At 48.6% G+C, this 20685-nt stretch overlaps 2 protein-coding genes across 2 annotated transcripts in view; one reads left to right on the forward strand and one right to left on the reverse strand.

Moving 5' to 3' along the window:
• The first annotated feature begins 6620 nt into the window (after positions 1-6620).
• LOC119090632 (uncharacterized) lies at positions 6621-8928 on the forward strand. The gene has a single exon (XM_037213474.1). The coding sequence runs from the start codon at positions 6710-6712 to the stop codon at positions 8432-8434; it is 1725 nt and encodes a 574-aa protein (XP_037069369.1). The 5' UTR covers positions 6621-6709; the 3' UTR covers positions 8435-8928.
• A 1262-nt stretch (positions 8929-10190) lies between these two features.
• LOC119090665 (uncharacterized) overlaps positions 10191-20685 on the reverse strand; it is a 62016-nt gene continuing 51521 nt past the window's right edge. Inside the window, exons 3-6 of the mRNA XM_037213515.1 lie at positions 19849-20054; positions 18867-18978; positions 12243-12355; positions 10191-10735 (exon numbers count right to left, since the gene is read on the reverse strand). Of these exons, the coding sequence (XP_037069410.1) occupies positions 10523-10735; positions 12243-12355; positions 18867-18978; positions 19849-20004 (594 nt within the window). The 5' untranslated portion in view covers positions 20005-20054 and the 3' untranslated portion in view covers positions 10191-10522. The remainder of the gene's footprint in view (positions 10736-12242; positions 12356-18866; positions 18979-19848; positions 20055-20685) is intronic.

A 20685-nucleotide genomic window follows, 5' to 3' on the forward strand; every position in this document is an offset into this window, starting at 1 on the left:
GCTGTCAACTGCACTGTAGGGTCTTCAGAATGGCTATATCAGTACAAAACCTCATACACATGTGGAGCACTCCTTTTAAGCCCCTTCAGTGTCCTTCTGAACCCTCGTCCCCAATGCATGTGAGCAAAAAAGGGAACATCGGTGCAATAAAATGCAGCTAGTGTCTGAACTGCTAGTACAGTGCGTCAAAAACGCATCCCTATCTGTATCGTCATTATCGCTCACATCAGCTGCAAAAGGGAATTCATTTCTCAACATCAAAAACATTTGAAACGAAAATCAATGTGGACGAAATCTGGGGATAATTTAGGATTTGAGGGTAGGTTAGGTCAACTCTATTGGGTCACCAACCTATTAAGAAAGTTGCACCCCTGCGTCCATCCTTGCTTCGGAACAACATGTGAAAAAATACATAATTTTTTTTCAGCCTGTGTGCTTACAAGGCCAGGAGCCAGAGCACCGATGATGGGGTTGGCAGTTTCCATCAGACCGAGCGGCAGCCGGCGCCTGACACCCGAGAACAGCTGTCGTCAAATGATACTTCCTAAAAATCTTTCAAAATTGATTTGTGTAAAATTGAACTGAGGCATAAATTTCAGAAGTCAAATTTGTAGGCGTCCTCTGAACACACAACAAGCGCTAGCAACAAGAAGAAAGATCTTATGCTTGCTGGTCTAGTTTAACCACCAAAGTCGGACACCGGTTCGCAGTGCTATGAATGATAATCTATTCCCATTATAAGTATATAAATTACGTAGGTTAAACATGTTCCCGGACCACCCTCTGCGCGTACAAATTGACACCCTACACGCTCAAAGGTACTGCTTTCGGCAGGGGTGCTAAAACTCGCCGACTTGGTGGATAAGGTCCGCGACAAAAAAGGTTTATTTTCAAGCGACACTGAGTGGCAAAAATGTTTTGGCCGACAGTTTTGGTGACGACCACGACAAAACATTACAGCGTACATTCCATAACGTTACATGGGTTTCAATGATAATATACTTCACCTCACAACACCAACAAGCCAACATGCTCTTGACCGTACCCTATGGCCCTATGGTATCTTTCTCAGGCTTCGTTCCAAGCCGGCGACAAAAATGCCGTTTGTTTTTTAGTTGGTCGCTTGCTTCGGTGACAGGTCGGCGACAAATCAGTGCATTTCCAACAGCCCAGCCGGTCGGCCGATTCGCTGTTTTTAGAGCCGACTCTGTGTTTCAGCATTTCCTACTTTGCTAGACCGAAGGAAATATTGCTGTGTGCAGCGTGAAGAAAAATGTCCGTGCTGAATGAGAATGACCCATCCTCTGCCTCCTCACTAGGACCCATTTGGCTACCCATAGGCCCCTGTCACAGATAGGTGAGCCTCAGCTGGCCACCGTGTGCATTCGAGTCGACAGTTAGGTCCCTTTTGCCACGAAAAAGTCCCTTCAGCACATAGAATAACTTCGGAATTACCTAGGTCCTCCTGGACCGTTTTAGTGTGATCGTTAAAATGCGCACCGGAGAAACCAGAGATACAGCGATCGATTCTCCGCTGTGCCCACCCTCTCCGCCAGGATGAGGAGCAGGTGACGCCATTTAGCATAACGTCTCAGAAGCTCCGCTCGACGTCAGCCCCATGACAGCATCCTTTCACGGGCCGCGCTCACCGCTCGACCCTCTGTGTATCCAGGGCCCCTCTGGTCGCTCACAAGCCGTTTTTGCTGATCAATGCACTTCTGGCTGCTGAGGGGCCCCTTTGGGTAATGACGAGCCTCTTGTAGTTGGGATCCCTCTCTGACAGCTTAGGGACTTAACTGGTCGCCCAGCCTCCCCGGTCGCGAAGGGGAACTTTTGATCGCTTGTGGCCCCTTCCGGCCATCGAAGTTTTCGTTTGGCTGCTGATAGTCCACTGCCGCCCAACAACTCATCTGGCCGTCAGAGCATATATCTATGATTAAATGACCCGCCTGGACACCTGTGTTAGGAGGACGATCAGTGGATAAGATAAGCTTGTCATGCTGCTGAGGGACTGCCCCCGGGCCCCTAAAGCCCCTCGGACTACTGAGATGATCTCTGAGTTTTCAGAGCTCAGGGTCCGCTCAGGACTTCAATAGGAGCTCAAAACCCTTTATGTCCGCAAAACACTCTGTATAATTGCATGAACTTTTCTATGCAAAGGGTAATAGAGACGCTAGGATCGCCGATAGCTGCTTTGTACCGTGTTGGTGGAAGTAGATCCCATTTCATTGTTCAAACGGCGGGAAATCGTTAAGCCTGAGTCCGGAATTTCAGGTCACTTCGGTTCGTCAAAGCATGAAACAATCTTCTGAAGGCGGATCACAGCCGTAAAGGATTTTTTTCCGTTCTTTTATGTTTTTGTTTTTGTGTCTTACCCAGCATGACAAGAATGTGAAACAGCCGACATTTGCATCCCTCAAACAGTTCCGTGATCCCCTTTTTCCGCGACTCCGATGCATTCTTTTTCCAGCACGCCCCCACCACTTCTTGCCCAGCACTTGCGAAGTCGCCTTCACCTCAATGTGAGCCCAACCCGGAACCCAATATATTACTCCTTCTTTTCCAGGCGGCCTACAAACCTATTTTAAACCTATAAAAACATCGAAAGAAGCCCACCAGGCAACACATGCCGTGCCAGGCTTGGAGCATGCCTCAAGTATGGTGGAGAGTATGACTATGGTTAGGGTCGGGCTCGAAGCGCACGCGTGGCTTCCATGAGAAGACGCGGCCTCGAGAAGGCCTGCATGTTGAACGTTATCCCTCAGCGTTACCTGCCACCGGCCAAATAAAATTTTGTCACGTGCTTAACCGTCCCGGCTGTCGAAGTCCTTCGCCGTTTTTTAAAACGGTCGAGGATGGCAAGTTCAGCCGTAGGTCGAACTTTAACGTGAGGACAAGGTAAGTCCCGAGGGTGAAGAAAGGCTGTTTGTTTCTGATTGAACTATCCCGCGGCGTGGCGCCGGTGCGCCGGCATTCCTCGCGGCAACACATATTCTGGTATTAGTTGAATGGCATTGTGTAAATGAACGTTTCGTTTGCTGTGCATGATACTGCAAGTTGCGGTGACAAAAGAGGCTTTCGGTACTACGCCGATTTCTGATTGCGCTGCTGGACATAGACGTCATTGCCATTTATTGTCATATATTATCGCGTTAAAATGCTGACGACAATTTTGGTCGCGAAGATTAGGTCGGCGACTCAAAGTACATTTTATCACCGCTGACTTTCAGAAACGTTGCCGTTTTCGTCCACTACTCACCGGCCACCGCCAAATATCAACAAGGCAGTCAACCAGGCTGCAACAATGGAGACTGCAACGCCGGACATCGGAGTTTGTTCCAAGGCTTGAAAGCCCGCATGGTCAAAGCTGTGGCATAAATTATTTCACTTCGCGGTTCTGGACGGATATTGAACCTCCCTTGACGAACATGGTCACTGGGGAGACAGCTAAACCAGCAACGCTTTTACAACCAACGTGCGTTGCGTGTGACGTTGGCACTACGGTCGTTTCACTTGCCGTACATCCGAACTACAGCAGGTTGAGGTCACTTTTCTTATGGTAGGGTTACAGCTTGGAACGGTGTCTCCCAGAAGTACAGCTGGCTCACAGTGCGTGTTTTATGAAGTGAGCAGGGAAAGGCATTATCAAGAGCGGGCACACGCCTTAGCATTTTGGGGAAAGGCTGAGAACCCTTTTCTAAAATGATATGTGGGGGAGCGCTTTTATTATCGGTACAATTTGGGACATGTCGAGAAGCTTCATGTAAACGTGATGCAACGCCAAATATGTTGGGGACACTATTCTTGTGAATACATGCATATACACAACAAAAAATAACAGAAACACAGGGTGGTAAATTGTGGGCATATTTTACGTTTCAGTACGCAAGAGAAGTGCAAATACACCCCTTCAGTTTCACGAAACAAGTGCGTTTTTACGAAGCTCATGCAAGCTGTCAGGCTGCCATATGTGATTGCTGTAACTAGACACATGAGCTTAGAAAACATGTAGTAGGTTAAGTTAATATATGCACGCATATATATATATATATATATATATATATATATATATATATGCGTGTATATGTATATTGGGTGGCCAGAAACCAGAACATAAGTTAACTATAGCCCAGAAAATTTTCATATGTGTCATCCTATGGGGACTTCCAAAACTCTCCCCCCCCCCTCCAATCGTTTTTGCACACCCACACCCTACCTTGGCAGTGCTTTTCTAGACGGGCTCACAAAATTTTAGCCGTTGTTGCGTTTGTTGGAAATCAAATGGGACCGACCATTATTTCTGGGGACAATAATTATCTGTCAACTAAACAGCATACGTTTGCACCACAGCTGCGACGTGCATGTCCATTGCTGTAGCGTTTCGTGCCCTTCGATCTGCAATGGTTTGAGCCACATTGCTGGGATCTGGAGTAAACATTTCTGCTTTGCGATGCGATCTGTGGTCGAAGTTCGGAGATGTGCCATTGCAGATCACCAACAAAACTTCATCGCTGGGACTGCGTGGCTATTACACGCATTTTCTGAAACGGTGGCACGCTATCACAAGCAATTACACGCAACCGCCCTCTCGCCAGCAACGAATGGATGCACGTTTCAAAAGGCCAATCAACTCCCAGCGCTGAATCGCCCATGCTGTGCGGCGGACTGGCTGACAGTGCTGTTAGTAATTGGTCCGCTCATTTGCCCATTCAGACGCGTCATCGCAAGCGGCAGCATTGACCCATCGGTCGTCGCAGGGAGGCAGTTCTTACATAGTTGGTCGGAAACTTTTGAATGGATGGATTTGTCGGACCGGAGCCCTCACTAAGCAGTGCCTGTTACGTGAACCCTCCATCCGATCGTGAAATTCTACGCTACCTTTTGTGGCACAAGACTAGCGTGCCGCAATGCTCGGCCAGGTCGACCTTGCCGCCGCAAGCCATCCCTCAGAAACAAAAACAAAAAGCGACTTAACCGATTTGAGCCCACCTCGCCACGCCTAGGTAAACCGGGAGTACGCGCTCGATCCCACTAAGCTACCAGGAGTTTGTAGCATGCGGGGATGCAATTTCAAAAACGCTTTCTTTTTTTCAAATCGTCTATAATACGTGAAGACCAACTGCAATTCACGGCCAACATCTCGGAGAACGCACCCTATCAGATTACGCACTCCCGGACGTTAGAAAGATGACAGTGATACTGCTCCGGACGAATCCCCCACACCAGATGGATGCTACCGTCCGAGCGCCGAGAAGAGAGTGGCTGCGCGTGAAATGTGCCCTGCCGGCCTGGCCCGGTCTCTCCAGGGCTTGTGTACTGTGACAACATAGCCTCGCTCAGCTCCCAAGGCGTTTTATCTCAGCCCTAATTAACAGTCCCGTCGCCATTCAGGAAGTGCTTGAAAATTGTCAAGCCGCGTCCCGCGGACGGCGAGACCTTTACACGACGTGACAGAGCATATTGATGCAAATCAGCGAGGTAAAATCCTGCGAAGAGCTGGCGCGGGCATAAAAGAGTCTCGTCTCTCTCGACGTGTTTTTCGTCGCATCGAATATTAAAGACGGCCAATAGGATTCGAATGAGCAGTCGGAGCACTGGAGAAAGATGGAGATCAATAAATACGGCTATAGCAGTGGACGAACGATAGTCTAGCTGTTAAGGACAGTGACCCAGGACGTCGGCTGCCACTCTAACTAGGGATCAGCTCATTCCTCCCAGCTCCGTACCGTACAGCTCCGCAGTTCCGTCAAAGACCGCCACAACTGATTCGCCCCACTTGTAAAACCATTAGACCATAAGACCATTGAAGACCAAAAACAGACACAGCCAAGAATCGTCGATGATATCACTTGCCCCCTCAAGTTTTGATTGCATACCTTCGGAAATCGTCATTGAATGCTCTAGAACGCGGCTCAGCGGCAGTGGAGTAATTATTCCCAATTGGCTGGAATGACATGGCTATTGGTGAGTTTTTGGGCTTTTTCGTCCTGCTTTACTCCAGGATCCTTTCCACTTTCCTTACATCTTTATTTTGGCAGCACGTTGTCACTGGATCCAGCGTAAATAAAAACTTACCTCAGTAATGGTTCCTGTAAAAGCGTCGGGTCAATTGCGTCTTCCTCTTGCGAACAGGCGTCTTCCAGTCTCGATGTAGGGCTTAAGGTCAACCACGCGCCCGCCTGCACACACAAGCCAAAGTGAAGGCCGGTATCTATATCAACCGTTAAATTTCAACAGGAAAATTTGTTTGGGTTTAAAGAGCGTTTTTTTGTTTGTTTGTTCCCTTCAATGCTGTCAAACGGTATTGCTTTAGTATGGTGTTAATAACGGTTTTGGATGTACTGAACCTTGGAAATCTAGGCGCATTCTTTCAATGGGAAACAGCTTGTTTTTTCGCGCATTACTGCGGCAGACAAAAACTGAGGCTAAAAACCTTAGTTGTGATCGGTTGCTGGAAGGATTACAATGTGCATACAGTTAATACTTGCAAACATACCAGAACCGTATTATCAGGATGCCCAATAATATCCGCATTACATTATACACTTATTGGCAGTCTCTCGGGCAGAAAATCACGTGCATGGGGCTGCAACGCAATTACGTCTTCTTCCCATCTTTGTCAAGGGTTTAGTGTTTCGTAGTCTATGTAACCATATTAAGTCGATCAAATTCGCGGTGAAATTGAGGATGTCGATGTGAGTGATACCAAATGGCCGAAATATTGAAACTGATTGTCCTGTGTTTTATAGGCTTTTCATTCGCGCAACAAGGGGAGGATGAAGACGATCCCAAGGTGAAGGCAAGATGGAACGACTACAACTCAATTTTCATTCGGTACGGATACCGAATGTTCGACGAGGGTCAGATTAGGAAGTTTGAAGTTTGGCAGAACATGCTCATGCCAGTTAGCATCCGTGACATGATGGTCGGCAAAGCTAAATTTTTTCATCCATCAGTCCCATGGCTTGCACCAGATGGTAGTGTGGCTGAAATAAAGTATATGCTGAGTAAGGATAAACCTCCAAATGAAACTCTCTTTGAGCATGCTAAAAAGGAAGTGGAAGAAAATACGTGCATCCGTTTTAAAGAAGTCAAAGAAACTCCTGACATGAATTGTCAAGCAGAAGGTGAGACGGAATACTTTTGTGTTTATGGAGAGGAAGGGGCGTGCGCGGCTGAGTATGGGCAAAACCTATCGCACCCAGCTCTTTTTAGCGTATCTGATAACTGCGGAAAGCGTGGTGCAGTCCGTGAGATTGGTCACGTACTGGGCCTTCAAAACGCACAGAGCAGATCAGATAGAAGAAAATTTATTGCAATAGCTTTCAAGAACATTGGTTATACGCATGATGACTTGTTTCGGAGGGCAGCCTTCTCTGATTTTCAGTCATGCGTCGATTCAAGGGAAGAAAACTTGAAAATGCCATACGACTACGTATCTGTAATGCATCAAGGGGTCCTGCAATGGACTGACAACTATGAGCTTGTGATGGTTCCAAACGATCCAAAGTACTTGTATATGATAGATTACGCTCAAGACTTCCATCCCCATTTGTCCCACTACGACAAATTGCTGCTTAACACCATTTACAAATGTGACAAAAGACTCGGGAAAAAATGTGGCTCTAAGTCATGCAAAAATTTAGGCTACCTGACCAAGGACTGCAAATGCGTATGCCCGAAGGGAACATCCGGAGAAACATGTTCGAGCGTTGGTTCTTCTACGGATGTGTACGATCTCCCAGAAAAACCAGCGTGCTGGAGGGAGGTTACATCGGATGACGACAGCTTTACGCTAAGTAGCGCTGGTTTGGCCCCATTAAAAGATCTCCAGCCCCCATTTACCCAGCACTGCGTCATCGTGGTAACCGCAAGTCGTTGCAAACTACCGATGGTTACGGTAGATGCACGGATTGCCATGCTAGGCTTGCGTCCGAAGATAAAGTGGTGGTTTGACAACGATCTATTGTCGTGCTCCTACTTCAGCATTTTCTACAATGTGAGCGGAATGCATACTAGAAATATCTGTTGGGATCAACTAGTGGACAATCCGGTTTACTGGATATTTTCGAGAACAGGTCACATGTGGCTTTTTGCCCGATTCCGAGACCAAGAAATGGCGGGAGTTGCTGGACGGATCAAGCTATTCTTCCATAGCACTGGCGATTTCCGTTGCAAACTAGGCAACAACGAGATCTTTGACGCGGTCAATGCAGGAAGAATGCGATCCACCGGGGGCGCCGCTCAGTCAGCACAAGCTATGGCGATTATTCTACCAGCAGTGGCCGTGTGTTTGCTGCTGGTACTGGGCTTTGTGTACTGGAAGTTTATACGAGCGCCAATGGCCTCAGATGAGGAGCAGGCTGAAGAAGAAAACGCGGATACGGGTGATCAGCCGCCTGCCGAAGATGCTGAACAGCCTGCTGCAGAATAAAGCTTCGTCGTCCCAGAGCCACCGGTCGCCTCTTTTGTCAGAGCCAAGCTCATTAACCGATTACAAATTCCTGTGTAGTTGTGTTAAAGCGAGACCACGAAGATTTGCATTGCGTCCTGTTGATGTCAAGGTATGTGTTGTTCACATCTCGATGATAACTAAATAATCACTAGCGAGGGTGCATATTTTGTTACACTCGCTATCAGAACATACGCACTCAGTGTAGAGACGAGCTTGATCTGACCTTTGCCGGGGAAGTGGATATTCGGGCTGGTGTTTTGGCCTTCAACCCATGCAATGTCGTTACAAAAGTTAAGAGGAATGGCTACGTCCGATTGATATCAGCAAGTGCCAGCAAACCGGCCTGAATGCGTTTCGGTTTACGATTGCTGATGTGCTGAATGACTTTCAAAATACGGTTTGTTTGCGGAAATCATCTGGGCTGATTAGCCTCCTGAAGAAGGGTTGGCATATAAATATATGAGAGTACCACTTAAGATTTTTAACGCCAAACGTTTGGGTCTTTTTCTTAGCTCCAGACAAACTTCTTTTTTTCTTCTTGAAAGGTAGAAAATATGGTCGCATGAAAGTTGTGAGGATACACAGAACACATCGTCGCGACCAAGGGCGGTGCCAGAGATTTTGAGATGGGGGGAAGGATTTTTCAGCGTGTCTCCGGGACAAAATAGGTGTTCTAACAAGGGGTTTCCAGCGCAGCGTCCTTTTCGAGGGGGACGTGCACCGAGGGCTCGTGCCCTTTATCAAACCGTTACATGTATCGTATCCCAGTAAATAAAAATCGACATTTGAAAATTCTGGAGTAGGGGCCATCCAATCACTCGGCAAAAGGTCTCACTAACCCAAAACAAGGCCTACCAATGTATAGGGAGGCCTCCTAACTTAGAACGGAATGCTACGACTCACGAAGGAGACCTCCAGATCTATCCAAGAGACCTCGCTGTCCCAAATCAGGGCGTCCCGATCCGGAACAGCGGCCATCTGATGCATGAAAAAGACATACTCTTCTAGAAATGGGGCCTTCTGCTCCAGAAATGGGGCCTCCTAGCTGAAAAGGGTGCCTCCTAAATCAGCACAGGGGCCTCCTAGTTTGTAACGAGAGCCTCCTGAGCCAGCAAATGCGGACCTCCTTAACACAATACTGGGCCTCCTGATCAAGACCATAGGCTACCATAGGCGCAAATATGGCCCCAGGACCCAGAAGACATATCTATTGATGTAGCAGAGGGTCTTTTGAGGCAGCTATATCACTGTATAGTTCAATTATGAGGCCTCCTCGGTCTGGATTTTGGAACTCATTGTGTGGGTACAATGCATTTAGTTGGGGGAAAAGGGGCCTCCAAAAAAGGGAAGGGAAAAAGCCTGTTTTATCCGCTACCTTGCTTTCCTGCTTGCTGGTAGGGGCAGTTGTCCCCTTTGCCCGCCCCCCCCCCGCCCCCCCCCTCCCCTGCCGCGCCGCCCCTGGTCGCGACATATGAACATGTCTCCGTAGAAAACAAAAGATCCAGCAAGCCAGCAAGCCAGCAAGATCATCTGCAGAGCTCCCCGTGCAATTCGAGTACGCGGCAGTATGGCTGAAATGATGCTGAGCTAGATGAATAATTACATCACAACATGGACAGGTGTTTTCCGGGTCCGTACCCAGCGCTGCGCTGTGTAGCATCACATGACCGTCATTGCTTGATCTATCCGGTCACTTGGATTCATTGATGTTGCAAGTGAAACATCACGAGCAGTTTCAACACTCAGTTATTCTTTGATTGGTGCCAAACATTTGCAAAATAGGCTCAGCATACACCCAGCTGGAGCAATGTTGCACTGGCCCATACATCAGTCGGTGACGATGGAACTAGACGCGCTTCAGTCCAATAGGTTCGAGAGACCTGCGCACGCGGCGGATGGAGGGGCTCATATCCTGGTTGAGGTCACTCGAACCTATAGGATCATCAGACACTAATAACATCTCATGAGTATTCTAATGCCCAAACACATGCCATAACACGTAAGCGTTTCCACGCGGTCACGACGGCGCCGACACCGCACGGCTCGGGGAGCGTCACTGTCGCAGCGCTACACTGCATGTTCTTGAAGCACGCGGTAGTCGATCCACACAACGAGCGCGGCGCTGAGCATGAGGCCTATGACCAGCAGTATCTCGAGCACGCAGAGCGCCAGCAGAGTGTCGCTCAGCGCACCGCGACTCAGCGTCAGCACGGTGAGCACGATGAGCACGGTGTTGCCGACGCCGGCCACCAGCCACGTCACGGTGACGCCCAGCGCCGGCTGCCGGGTCAGAAACAAATGTCGCTGCACTCAGAGCGGCGGCGATCAGACGCGAGTCAGACGGGGCTTCTGGGAAGAGAATGTCAGAGAGCGGTGTCCAAGCGGAACGTCAGAGACGAGTTTACCAGGGGAGAGCCAGAGAGTGACTTTAGGAGTGCATGCATCAGACGATGCGGGAGGGAGTGTCGAAGGAGAGACCACCGGAAAGGGTGGGTGTCAGAGAGAGAAAGTCTCTGGGATGAGGCCGTCAGAGGGCATTGTAGGAGACGGCCGCCAGTGATAAGTCCACCAGAGGAAGTCAGACGGTGATTTCACAGAGGAAAGCGTCGAAAGTGTGTAAGAAAGTGACATCAGAAATCAGGCCGTCCGTAGCAGGCGAGGCCTCAGAAGGGGGTGCCAGGAAGGGCACCATCGCAGACGGAGGCATCAAATGGAAAATCATCGCTTGACCGATCTTTAAGTTCGATCCCAGTATGCACTCACACACGTCAGCCCGTAAACGTAAGAGATGGATTTCATTTTAGAGCAGAGCATCACCGCACTGACGCACATTTCAGACACTAAATAAGAAGGGCTTATAGTGCATGGGATACTGAGCAGTACGCTGAAACGCGTTTTAACATGAAGTCTGTTAGGAAATCAGATCAAACCTCGTATGCAGTCCTGTTTATTTTCAACATGTGAAGCATAATTCAACCGTAAATGGACGATTCACTGTACCTTTTATTGGATGCTGCTATGGCCATAAGAGTCAAATGCTTCTTTGGATGCCACCATGAGCCACAATGCAATAAGATGCGTCATGAGCCACAACGCAATAAGATGTGCCATGAACCACGAAAGAGTAAGACGTGTTAATAAGCACAACATTGACTAATATTGGAGTTAGCATGCTCGTTCACAGTACGTATTTTGTCACGTCATGTGCACCACATGTGTCTTTTGGTCGTCTTACTCGAATTTGCATCAGCTTTCGCAATACGCTCCTCGGGCCTTCCGTGCACCACGCGTGCATTATGCTAGTCTTATGTCAACATTTAATGTGCGTCATGGACACAGTTTGGAGTTGCCATACTTGCGATGTAACATCATGCATGCAGGGATGTATGCAATCATGCCTTCGATCTTTCGAATGATTCTCAACTATGCATGAGCAAGTATGGTCGGCATCGTGAACAATAACAGGCCTTAGGACGACCAACGCGACAAAGCACCCGCAATAACCGAAATGAGCCAAACATTCATGGCGAAATGTCCATACCATACTTCGTTTCGTCGAACCCAACAACGCAGCCGAGCTGCACCAAGAAACTACGCTGAATTGCCCCTCTTTATTGATGGAGCAATATCGACACATGCCAGCCATTCATGTGACACGTCCGCGACATATATGACATCCGACATCGCAGACGCAACAGGCATGCCAGTCAGCCGAATGACGGGAAGCCATGCGCGCTATTCTGTGATGGGTTGTGCACATGCGGGACGTATATCAAGATGCTCTTACCCGGTGCGGTTTAGTGAAGATGGACGGGAGATGAAACCGCGGCTGCCGCTTGATCTCCACGTTCCACGAGTGATACAAATTGTCAAAGTAACTACTGTGCTGTATACTTACACCTGGGGACAGAGAAACTAATGAACATAGGGAGCTGCACTCGCTTTCAACGCCAATGAAAAATTACGTGGATGACATTATCCTCCAGCCACCTCTACCGTTTTATTCAATCCCTTCGCAGCACATCGCGGTTCCATATGCTGAGTAGACAGAGGGGGTTTGGAGAAATTTGCGATGGCAGATATATTATTCTCTCTCAGCCTTTTAATTTCTTCCGATGAATCAAACATGATTTACCATGGTCGAAAGAGTCTCCCAACCAAACCAAGTCATCCATCAGGATCGCTCAACGCATGACAGATATCACTCCCTCAGTGTTAACTCCCAGTGTCAGTGAACTTCATGACATTACAATTTGTAGAGACCAGTCACCGGCTTCTATCCACTTGTGGAGTCAACCCGCTTCAACATAGTCGGCTAAGACAACCTACCATACTGGGGAAAAAATCATCCAAACTAGGCCATCTTGCTGGTGTGAAAATAAATCAGTGGCTTCTTGTTTTCGCTATCGGACTGATATCGGCAATGATTGAATACTCCCTTGGAAAGACGATTATCAACGCTTAGCAGTGCATCCGTATATCAGACAACTTCGAGGATGACAAGGTAGCCTCCTGATTGGCTTATGCAAGGTAACTCTTGATTGGCTTTTCCAGGAAACCACCCCCGACGTATGCTGACGTATTCCTTCTTATTGGTCGACCATTATGTAAGATCACATTTCTGTTCCACGTGGTCACGGTCGCTCACCCTGGAAAAACACTGTGCTTAAAATGAGTCGCTTGTACCTGGGAGGATTTAAAGAATCACTGAGGAACTAGACTGGTGTTGGTGACGATTATGCCTATGAGTACTGTTGGGCGTGGTGTGTGTTGGTGAAAGTGGTTGTGTGGAAAAATGACGAAGAGAAGCACTGAGCTCCCGAAGATTTATCTTTGAGAGGAGCTAGTAAGAAAGAATGACACTGGCGAGATCGTCACTGGTCGAGCTGTAACGCCAGACAGTCGGTAATCTGCTGCAAAGTGGTATACAGGGCCTTGCACAAGCCTACGTTAACCATTTACCGCAGGGGTCTTGACATTTTGGAAGCATGTGCAAATCGTGGTTGCGCAACCACCAAATTTGGTAACTATATCAAATAGTCTAGAAAATGTACCAGGCAAACCTGAGAGCCCGACATAGGGGCGATCGTCACCTTAATTTTTCCTCTGCTTTATGTTTTGTTATATCGGCCTCTCTCCGTTTTCCTTGCTCTCCCTCTCCCCCTTCTCTCTCTCTCTCTCTCTCTCTCTCTCCTCTCTCTCTCTCTCTCTCTCTCTCTCTCTCTCTCTCTCTCTCTCTCTCTCTCTCTCTCCTCTCTCTCTCTCTCTCTCTCTCTCTCTCTCTCTCTCTCTCTCTCTCTCTCTCTCTCTCTCTCTCTCTCTCCTCTCCTCTCTCTCTCTCTCTCTCTCTCTCTCTCCTCTCTCTCTCTCTCTCTCTCTCTCTCTCCTCTCTCTCTCTTCTCTCTCTCCTCTCTCTCTCTCTCTCTCTCTCTCTCTCTCTCTCTCTCTCTCTCTCTCTCTCTCTCTCTCTCTCTCTCTCTCTCTCTCTCTCTCTCTCTCTCTCTCTCTCTCTCTCTCCTCTCTCTCTCTCTCTCTCTCTCTCTCTCTCTCCTCTCTCTCTCTCTCTCTCTCTCTCTCTCTCTCTCTCTCTCTCTCTCTCTCTCTCTCTCTCTCTCTCTCTCTCCTCTCTCTTCTCTCTCTCTCTCTCTCTCTCCCTCTCTCTCTCCGGCCTGAACACAGCCATTGCAGTCGGCGCACCTTAAAATTCCAATCAACGCTATCATCACCAGCTTGCCAGTCATCCTCTCTCAGAGTCCTTTCTTTCGAAGTCACGTCTCCCCAGATAATAAACACCGCTTCTACTTTGTTGGGAAGGGCATGCCATGATTGATTTCACCGTTACCAGAAATTTCCGGAAACCGATGCCATACCTAGTGCCAAAGCAATTAACGGACCAGGATTTCTCAGTCAGAATGTGGGAGCTCCATTATACTATATTACGTCATTCACAAACGATGTAGGTGCGTGGACGAGTTACGATGCACGTATAATCGAATTCGCGTGGTTATAGACAGAAAATATATGAGCAACTTTGCTTTCTACCCGATTATCTCAAGGTGATTTTATTCATAAATTCAGCAATACCACGTTGTCAGATAGCCGACCGAATGTGGGTTTGGATGAGTTGATGGCGATGGTAATCAAAGCATGGCGAAGCAGTGGAAGTGGTGCTGCAGAATATCAATAAAACCTCCTCTCTTCCGGTTTACCTCTGAATCCTCACCCGCTCGCTAAAGCGTAACCACGGTCCTAAACTTCATGACCCATCTAGACGAGGAATACGCATTTTCAAAACACCGGTTCCGCGTCAAGAGATACGTTTACCATACAGCCAAATGATCGTTCCCGTCAATTCGCATCTACCTTCTACGCCAAATCACCGTGAGAGTGCCGTCATCCAGCGGGCTAATCATGTACGCGGTTTCGTTGTTGACATAAGGCCCTGCAGACGTGGAGACAATGATTGCGAGACGTGAAATCTGTGTGATCTTGGCACATTAAAGTAACGTTCACCTTCGTAACGTTAGATTCTCACAGTGCTGCGGAGCTTGCCACATGATGAAAATCACTTATGAGGCTATCATCCTATAGGATTTAGGGCTCATGTCACATGCTCTGGTTAAAAAATATGTGGTACATCGAAACAACGTCTTAAGTGAATGCACAAAATGCTTTAGCATGCCCTCCCGAATAATTTGTTTCCTTTTTGATACAAACATTATTTTTACGTGCAGTAATTTTGCACAATTTTCAGTTTAAAACAGGGCCAATGGCCGGAGAAGAGCGCACCTGGTTCTACATCATTGCAGCAGAGCGTCAACAGCCTTACGGCCGAGGGCAAAGAGCTGAAGTACCATTTCAGGTGTTGAGAGGGGTTGAGTCTGTAGGCTGCTTTCGGAACCTTCCGCGCAAGCAATGCAGAGAAGATATGTTTGCATATTTCGGGGACAATAAGATACACACGTTTTCGAAAAGTATAAATCCCTTAAATCAAGAATGAGAAACGTGGTGGTGAAAACAGCTTTAAAATTTATAACTTAGCTTACTTGGCCCAGCCTAGCATACACAGCCGGGTAACTCACATTTGTCACATATTTGCTATTTGGTCAAATGTTTGTACCAGCCCGGTGGACCTTCATGACGTTATCAATAACAAATAGCACAATGCTTTACAAGTTGAACTATACGATTATTACGGCAGTCTTAGCGTACACTCTTTGATCCGGTGACGTCTTTCTGCATTGTCGCAATTGCGCCGCGATTTCACCAGGCCATGGGATTAACAAAGGAAATAGAAATTCTCAAATCGAAAAAACAGCTAAAAAATGGGGCAGGAACAGGCCCAGACCTCGGCTACCAATGCTCAAAGCACGATGAGGTTAACGCATGCTGACGGAGGAAAACACGGATAATCGTACTAGCAAAAATGTAGATGCGTCGAAAACATGCCACGCGCAATTGCACGCGAACCTGGGATTCGCCCATGTTTAGGCGCCTCAAGGACTAAGATCAGGACTTGCCAGCCAGAGCAGGTGGAGACATAAAACCACCTGTACGGTGTAGGCGAACTCGCCGTCTTCAAAATATCAGCCGTCCCCATACCTTTTCACTTATCCGTGCTCCATTAATAGCCTGCAAAGTACCGAGTGCCTTTCTCCAGAAACCGGCCCCAAAAGCAAACACATTGGCTTGGATTAACACAAAGCGGGCCGTGCAGTTTGTGTAGACCCGTGATTCAATTTCTTGTGACTGCTACAGATCCAAAAAATTGAAACTGAGCATTTCCAACGGTTTCTTCAGTCATCAAAAATACATGCTAATTCAAATTTATCTGCCTTGTTGAAGTTGCCCTGTTTCACCGGCGTAAAACCAGCTAATAAATACACCAGCAACATCAGTTGTAGATTTGTACGTGCATGACAAGCCTCAGCGTACGTCTGCCTGCCAGTCTGATGAAAAACAATAACTCCATAGCGTATGCACCATAACGTCTTATGCACCAAAACGTATGCACCATAACGTCCCGAATAGGCCGATGGCCCCACTGACGTGTTTTTGGTTGGAGTCCCCCGGTGACCACGGCTGTGGCGTTATTACCCCGCTCGTCCCACGCCAAAGCAGGCGTCTCACGGACTCCCAGCGAGGCCGCAGACCAAGTGAGCCTTCTTAAAACATGGGATTAAAAAAATAATAAACAGCCGGGCGGCCGTCGTCTTTTTTAAGCCACCATTTTGCATCCAGTCTCTGCAGCCTTGAGCAACTTTCCAACATAAATAACGCAAATCTTTTAAAGTTTGGCTTCAAAATGACTGCACATTGGCATGCAAGCTGCTTGATCTGGTGCAGTTTTCCGAAAACATCACAATTTCAATGCGTTTATTTTCCCACATTCGAATAACATGGGAAGTGTTCGGTTTTCAAACTACAACGATGCTGAAGAAGGCGTGTCGGAACCGCATTCAGATCTTGACGACGCGCCGCCGCAGCGACACAGTCCGAACGGACTCAGACGGAGAATCGGACGGAGCATCGTACTTGCAAAAGTATGGGTCCACGTTTACGGGCGATCATGCGCTGTCGTGAACGTGTACAGGCGATCGCGCGCTCTCGTGAACATGTACAGGCGGTTGCGCGCTCTCGTGGACATGTGCAGGCGATCACGCGCTCTCATAGACGCTTACCGGCGATCACGCGCTCTCATGGAGAAACCATAGTTTTGCGTCGTTTTTAAGAATTATTGTCAGATCTTGGTAATTAGAGAAAGTGAAGGCGGGAAACCAACCGCACGGTGTGGACGGACAGTCCGGCGGCGACCCGCCATCGATCCTCAGAACCGTCCGACTCGTTAGCAAACCTCAAAACAGTCCGACCCATACATACGCCAGTTACCGACCGCCGCATTGCGACTTATCAACTTCGTTCATTATAATTGCCGAGCCTCATCGGATTCCGCAAGCTATTTTTTCAAGCAGCGCTGTTCGTGACTTTGACCGCAAATGGTCCATCAGGGGGCCATCACCACCTAAAAGCTCACGAATGATAGACATTGAAAGGCACTGATAAAATCCATTGATATTATTTGCCGAATGTGTCAGGCTAGTTTTTGGCAATATCTTCATGACAGGCGGCATTTCTCGCACCTGTTATCGCCTCTCTCGGCCCACGTCGCGCACAGTGTCTTACGGGCTTGTGAAGCAATGCATCTAAGTTAGGTTATTCTGCCAGCTGTACTCTGATGAAGTGCTTAAACTATTATGTATTCTCGGCAAAAAGCTAAAATTTCGTCTCTAGCTTGCCTCCGACACCTTTGAAGTATCAATCGTTAACTCAGGTAAGGTGGTTACATCAGGAACGATGCATGACATTTTGTTCGAACGGCCCGTTCTCACTTTGCCAAGTGGAAGATCTTTGTTCACATATTCACGGCCTACAAGTTATCTGCTATTATTTTCACATACTTTTGTCATCAAGTCCAAGGAAATGTTCGCCAGGACAGCCTTTGGATAACGTAACAGATTAAGCATGATATCGAAGATAAAAATCCTTTCCTACTTATATCGAAAAAGAAGGGAGACGCGCAAGCGCCCACATAATGTACATTTCACGCCGAAATATCCCTATTAGCTACGGTTGTGCAGTTTAAAGTGTCTTACTATTGTACGTGCCGCACAGGGGCGAGCGGCGCGCGCGCCGCCGACGCGGTGCCGGGCGGCCGGTCACACCGCAGGCAAATACCACGACTCTACGCCTCGGGGAGGTTGACCGGGTGACCTGAAGTCTAATCAGGGAATCGCAGTGTGGCAGGTGAAGGGCGAGGCATAATGTTTTTCTTACTTGAGCTTAAACATTTATGATAAACAGAATTCTGGGTTGACCACCTTTGGAGACGCGAACTAAGAACATGCTGCTAACATGCCCGCTGCATGTAGTTCGTATCGCTGCGAAAGGTTCTCACCATTCGTTCCATTGCGCGACTATGAATCAATATAAATTATGAATTTGTGGGTTCCCTGCAATTTTGAGTGAAAGCTAATTCATGGAGAAAAATGTATTCAGGCAATCATGTTGCCAGTCATGCCAGTTTCTGATTGAAAGACGTTCTACCTCGTTCAAAGAGGAACCAAATGCGATGGAATGAATAGCTGATTTAGTTAACGGCACCTGGCACCATTAGTTTCAAATTTAGGCAACAATGAGCACGTGAAGCCATGTTTTTTCCTTCAAAATAGGTCGTGCTATTGCACAAGCTTTCGCCGTTCACTCAGGTTACAGCTCAGTTCACGAGGAATACAATTTCCCCCCAAAACTAACATTCTCTTTTAATATCCGAACAAAATGCATATCATTAATAACGAAACACTATTTTTATAAACATTATGTGCCAAGTGCGCTTCGTAAAAATGGTTCTTACTTGCGGCCAAAACAGTTAAGGCGCCGGAAAGAAGCCCCATGGCTAGGTTGAAGCGTTTCTCTTCGATGAAGGCCACTGCTGCCAAAATCATGCAGCCGATTCCGCAGAAGATCTGTGGACAGGGTTTAAAACACCAGGTAGCATGCCAGCACCGAAGAACGAACATTCAGCAATGTCTGGCAAGGCCTATTTTAAGGTGTAAGTGTCGCAGCATACGGTACATAATCGAATGAGTGCCTATCAGTAAACACTGCACGCACAGCTGAGAACTGTACCCACGTGTGATAATAGTTCAGTATCCATCTTGACATTTGGACACGGTTACATGGGATACGGACTGACAGTTTTGGCGTGGGCAAGACTGATATGGATTAAAACGTCGTGTTTCGCGCTACTTTCATATTTTACATGCGCTCACACTTTTCCGCTCTGTTCCGTTTCACACAGCTGCATTCTGGGTTTTTCCCTGAGCCTCCGGGCCGCGACAGCACTATCACCACCGCACCCTCTCCTGGTACGGGCTCAGCAAAATGGAAACAACACCTTCGGAACCCAGATCCCCGAGGCTTGTTGGCAACTAACTGTCTAAGGATACTAGGAGAAGGCACCCGAGGGAGCGGCGGGAAAAATAGCGAACCTTCGCAATTCAAGGAAACAGACGCTGAAATAGACACCGGCGGGAATGGGCCGACGACCTGCGTGCATCCCAACAACGTCAGGCCGCCGAGAAGACACCGGGCTGTGACCTGGCGACCTGCAGTCGGCCCGTCCCGGGACAGTCACAGTTCGTCGTGGCCCAGCCCAGCCCAGTCCCACAGTCCCATAGCCCCAGCACGGCCCGGGCAGACTTCCCGGTCCAGCCCGACTCAGCCCAATCCCGCCACAGGCCAGACAGGCTCGCCCAGCCCGGTTGAGCGGACAGCGTCATCTTCATCCATAGGCCCGAGGACGAGGTCCCGCCCAATAACGCGTCGGCGCTCACCTGAAATACCCGTATGCGGAGCAGCTGGGAGAGTGCGCGGCAGTGGGCGGGCGGCGCGGCGCCGCGGCCACCGCCCGTCAGCCGCACCGTCTCCACCATCTCGATGGTGTCGGCCTCAGGGCCAGAGGCTGCGCCCGCCGGGTCAGTGGTCACCATGTCAGAGGCGGCCGGGCGGGTCACGCCACCCCACCGCTCCCTCGCTCAGCCTGCCGGCACGGGACGGCCAACCGGTCAGGTCAGCGGGGCGGAGAAGGCGGCCCGCGGGGAACGGGCAAGAGTTTTTGTGGAAGGACAGGGAAGAGAAGTCATCGCGGGGGGAGGGTAGACAACACGGCAGGACACGACAGGTTGAGGCAGGATGAATCAATATTTGTCAGCTATAGGCGGGGATGGGACGAATAAAGTAGGGCAAGACGGGCAGGGCAGAATAGAGGTGGTGAGGGGGCTGAGGGCCCGGGACAAGCCAGGGGAGCAGGACAGAACGCGTCAGGCGCGTCTGGAGATGGCGGCGTAGACTAAAGCTAGAGGGCACAGGAGTCCGGTCATCTGAGGCTGCGGCGTTGGCCGGGCAAGTTAGGTAGAGAGATCTTGTCCCAAACTCCCCTGAAATGGCATGCAGTTTAGTTAAGCCTACTTGGTAGTCGTCAGACAGAATGGAGACGGTTTTTAAGGAGCGCTTGTTTTGCGCTGGTCGCCTAACTTATTGTTTTGCAACGTTAATTTTCAAAGGCGAGGGTTACACCAGATCCAGAAGGTGACACGTACCGCCAAGTTCATTTTGCTGCCACATCGTGTCACGTAAAACATCCCAAGTACAACGTAGTTACAGTCAGTCCT

This window comes from Pollicipes pollicipes, unplaced genomic scaffold (assembly GCF_011947565.3).
Source record: "Pollicipes pollicipes isolate AB1234 unplaced genomic scaffold, Ppol_2.1 Scaffold_3087;HRSCAF=3621_pilon_pilon_pilon, whole genome shotgun sequence".
NCBI classification, from domain to species: Eukaryota; Metazoa; Arthropoda; class Thecostraca; order Pollicipedomorpha; family Pollicipedidae; genus Pollicipes; species Pollicipes pollicipes.

Coding starts and splice junctions, on each gene's coding strand:
- LOC119090632 (XM_037213474.1), top strand. CDS start 6,710: ATGGCCGAAATATTGAAACTGATTGTCCTGTGTTTTATAGGCTTTTCA.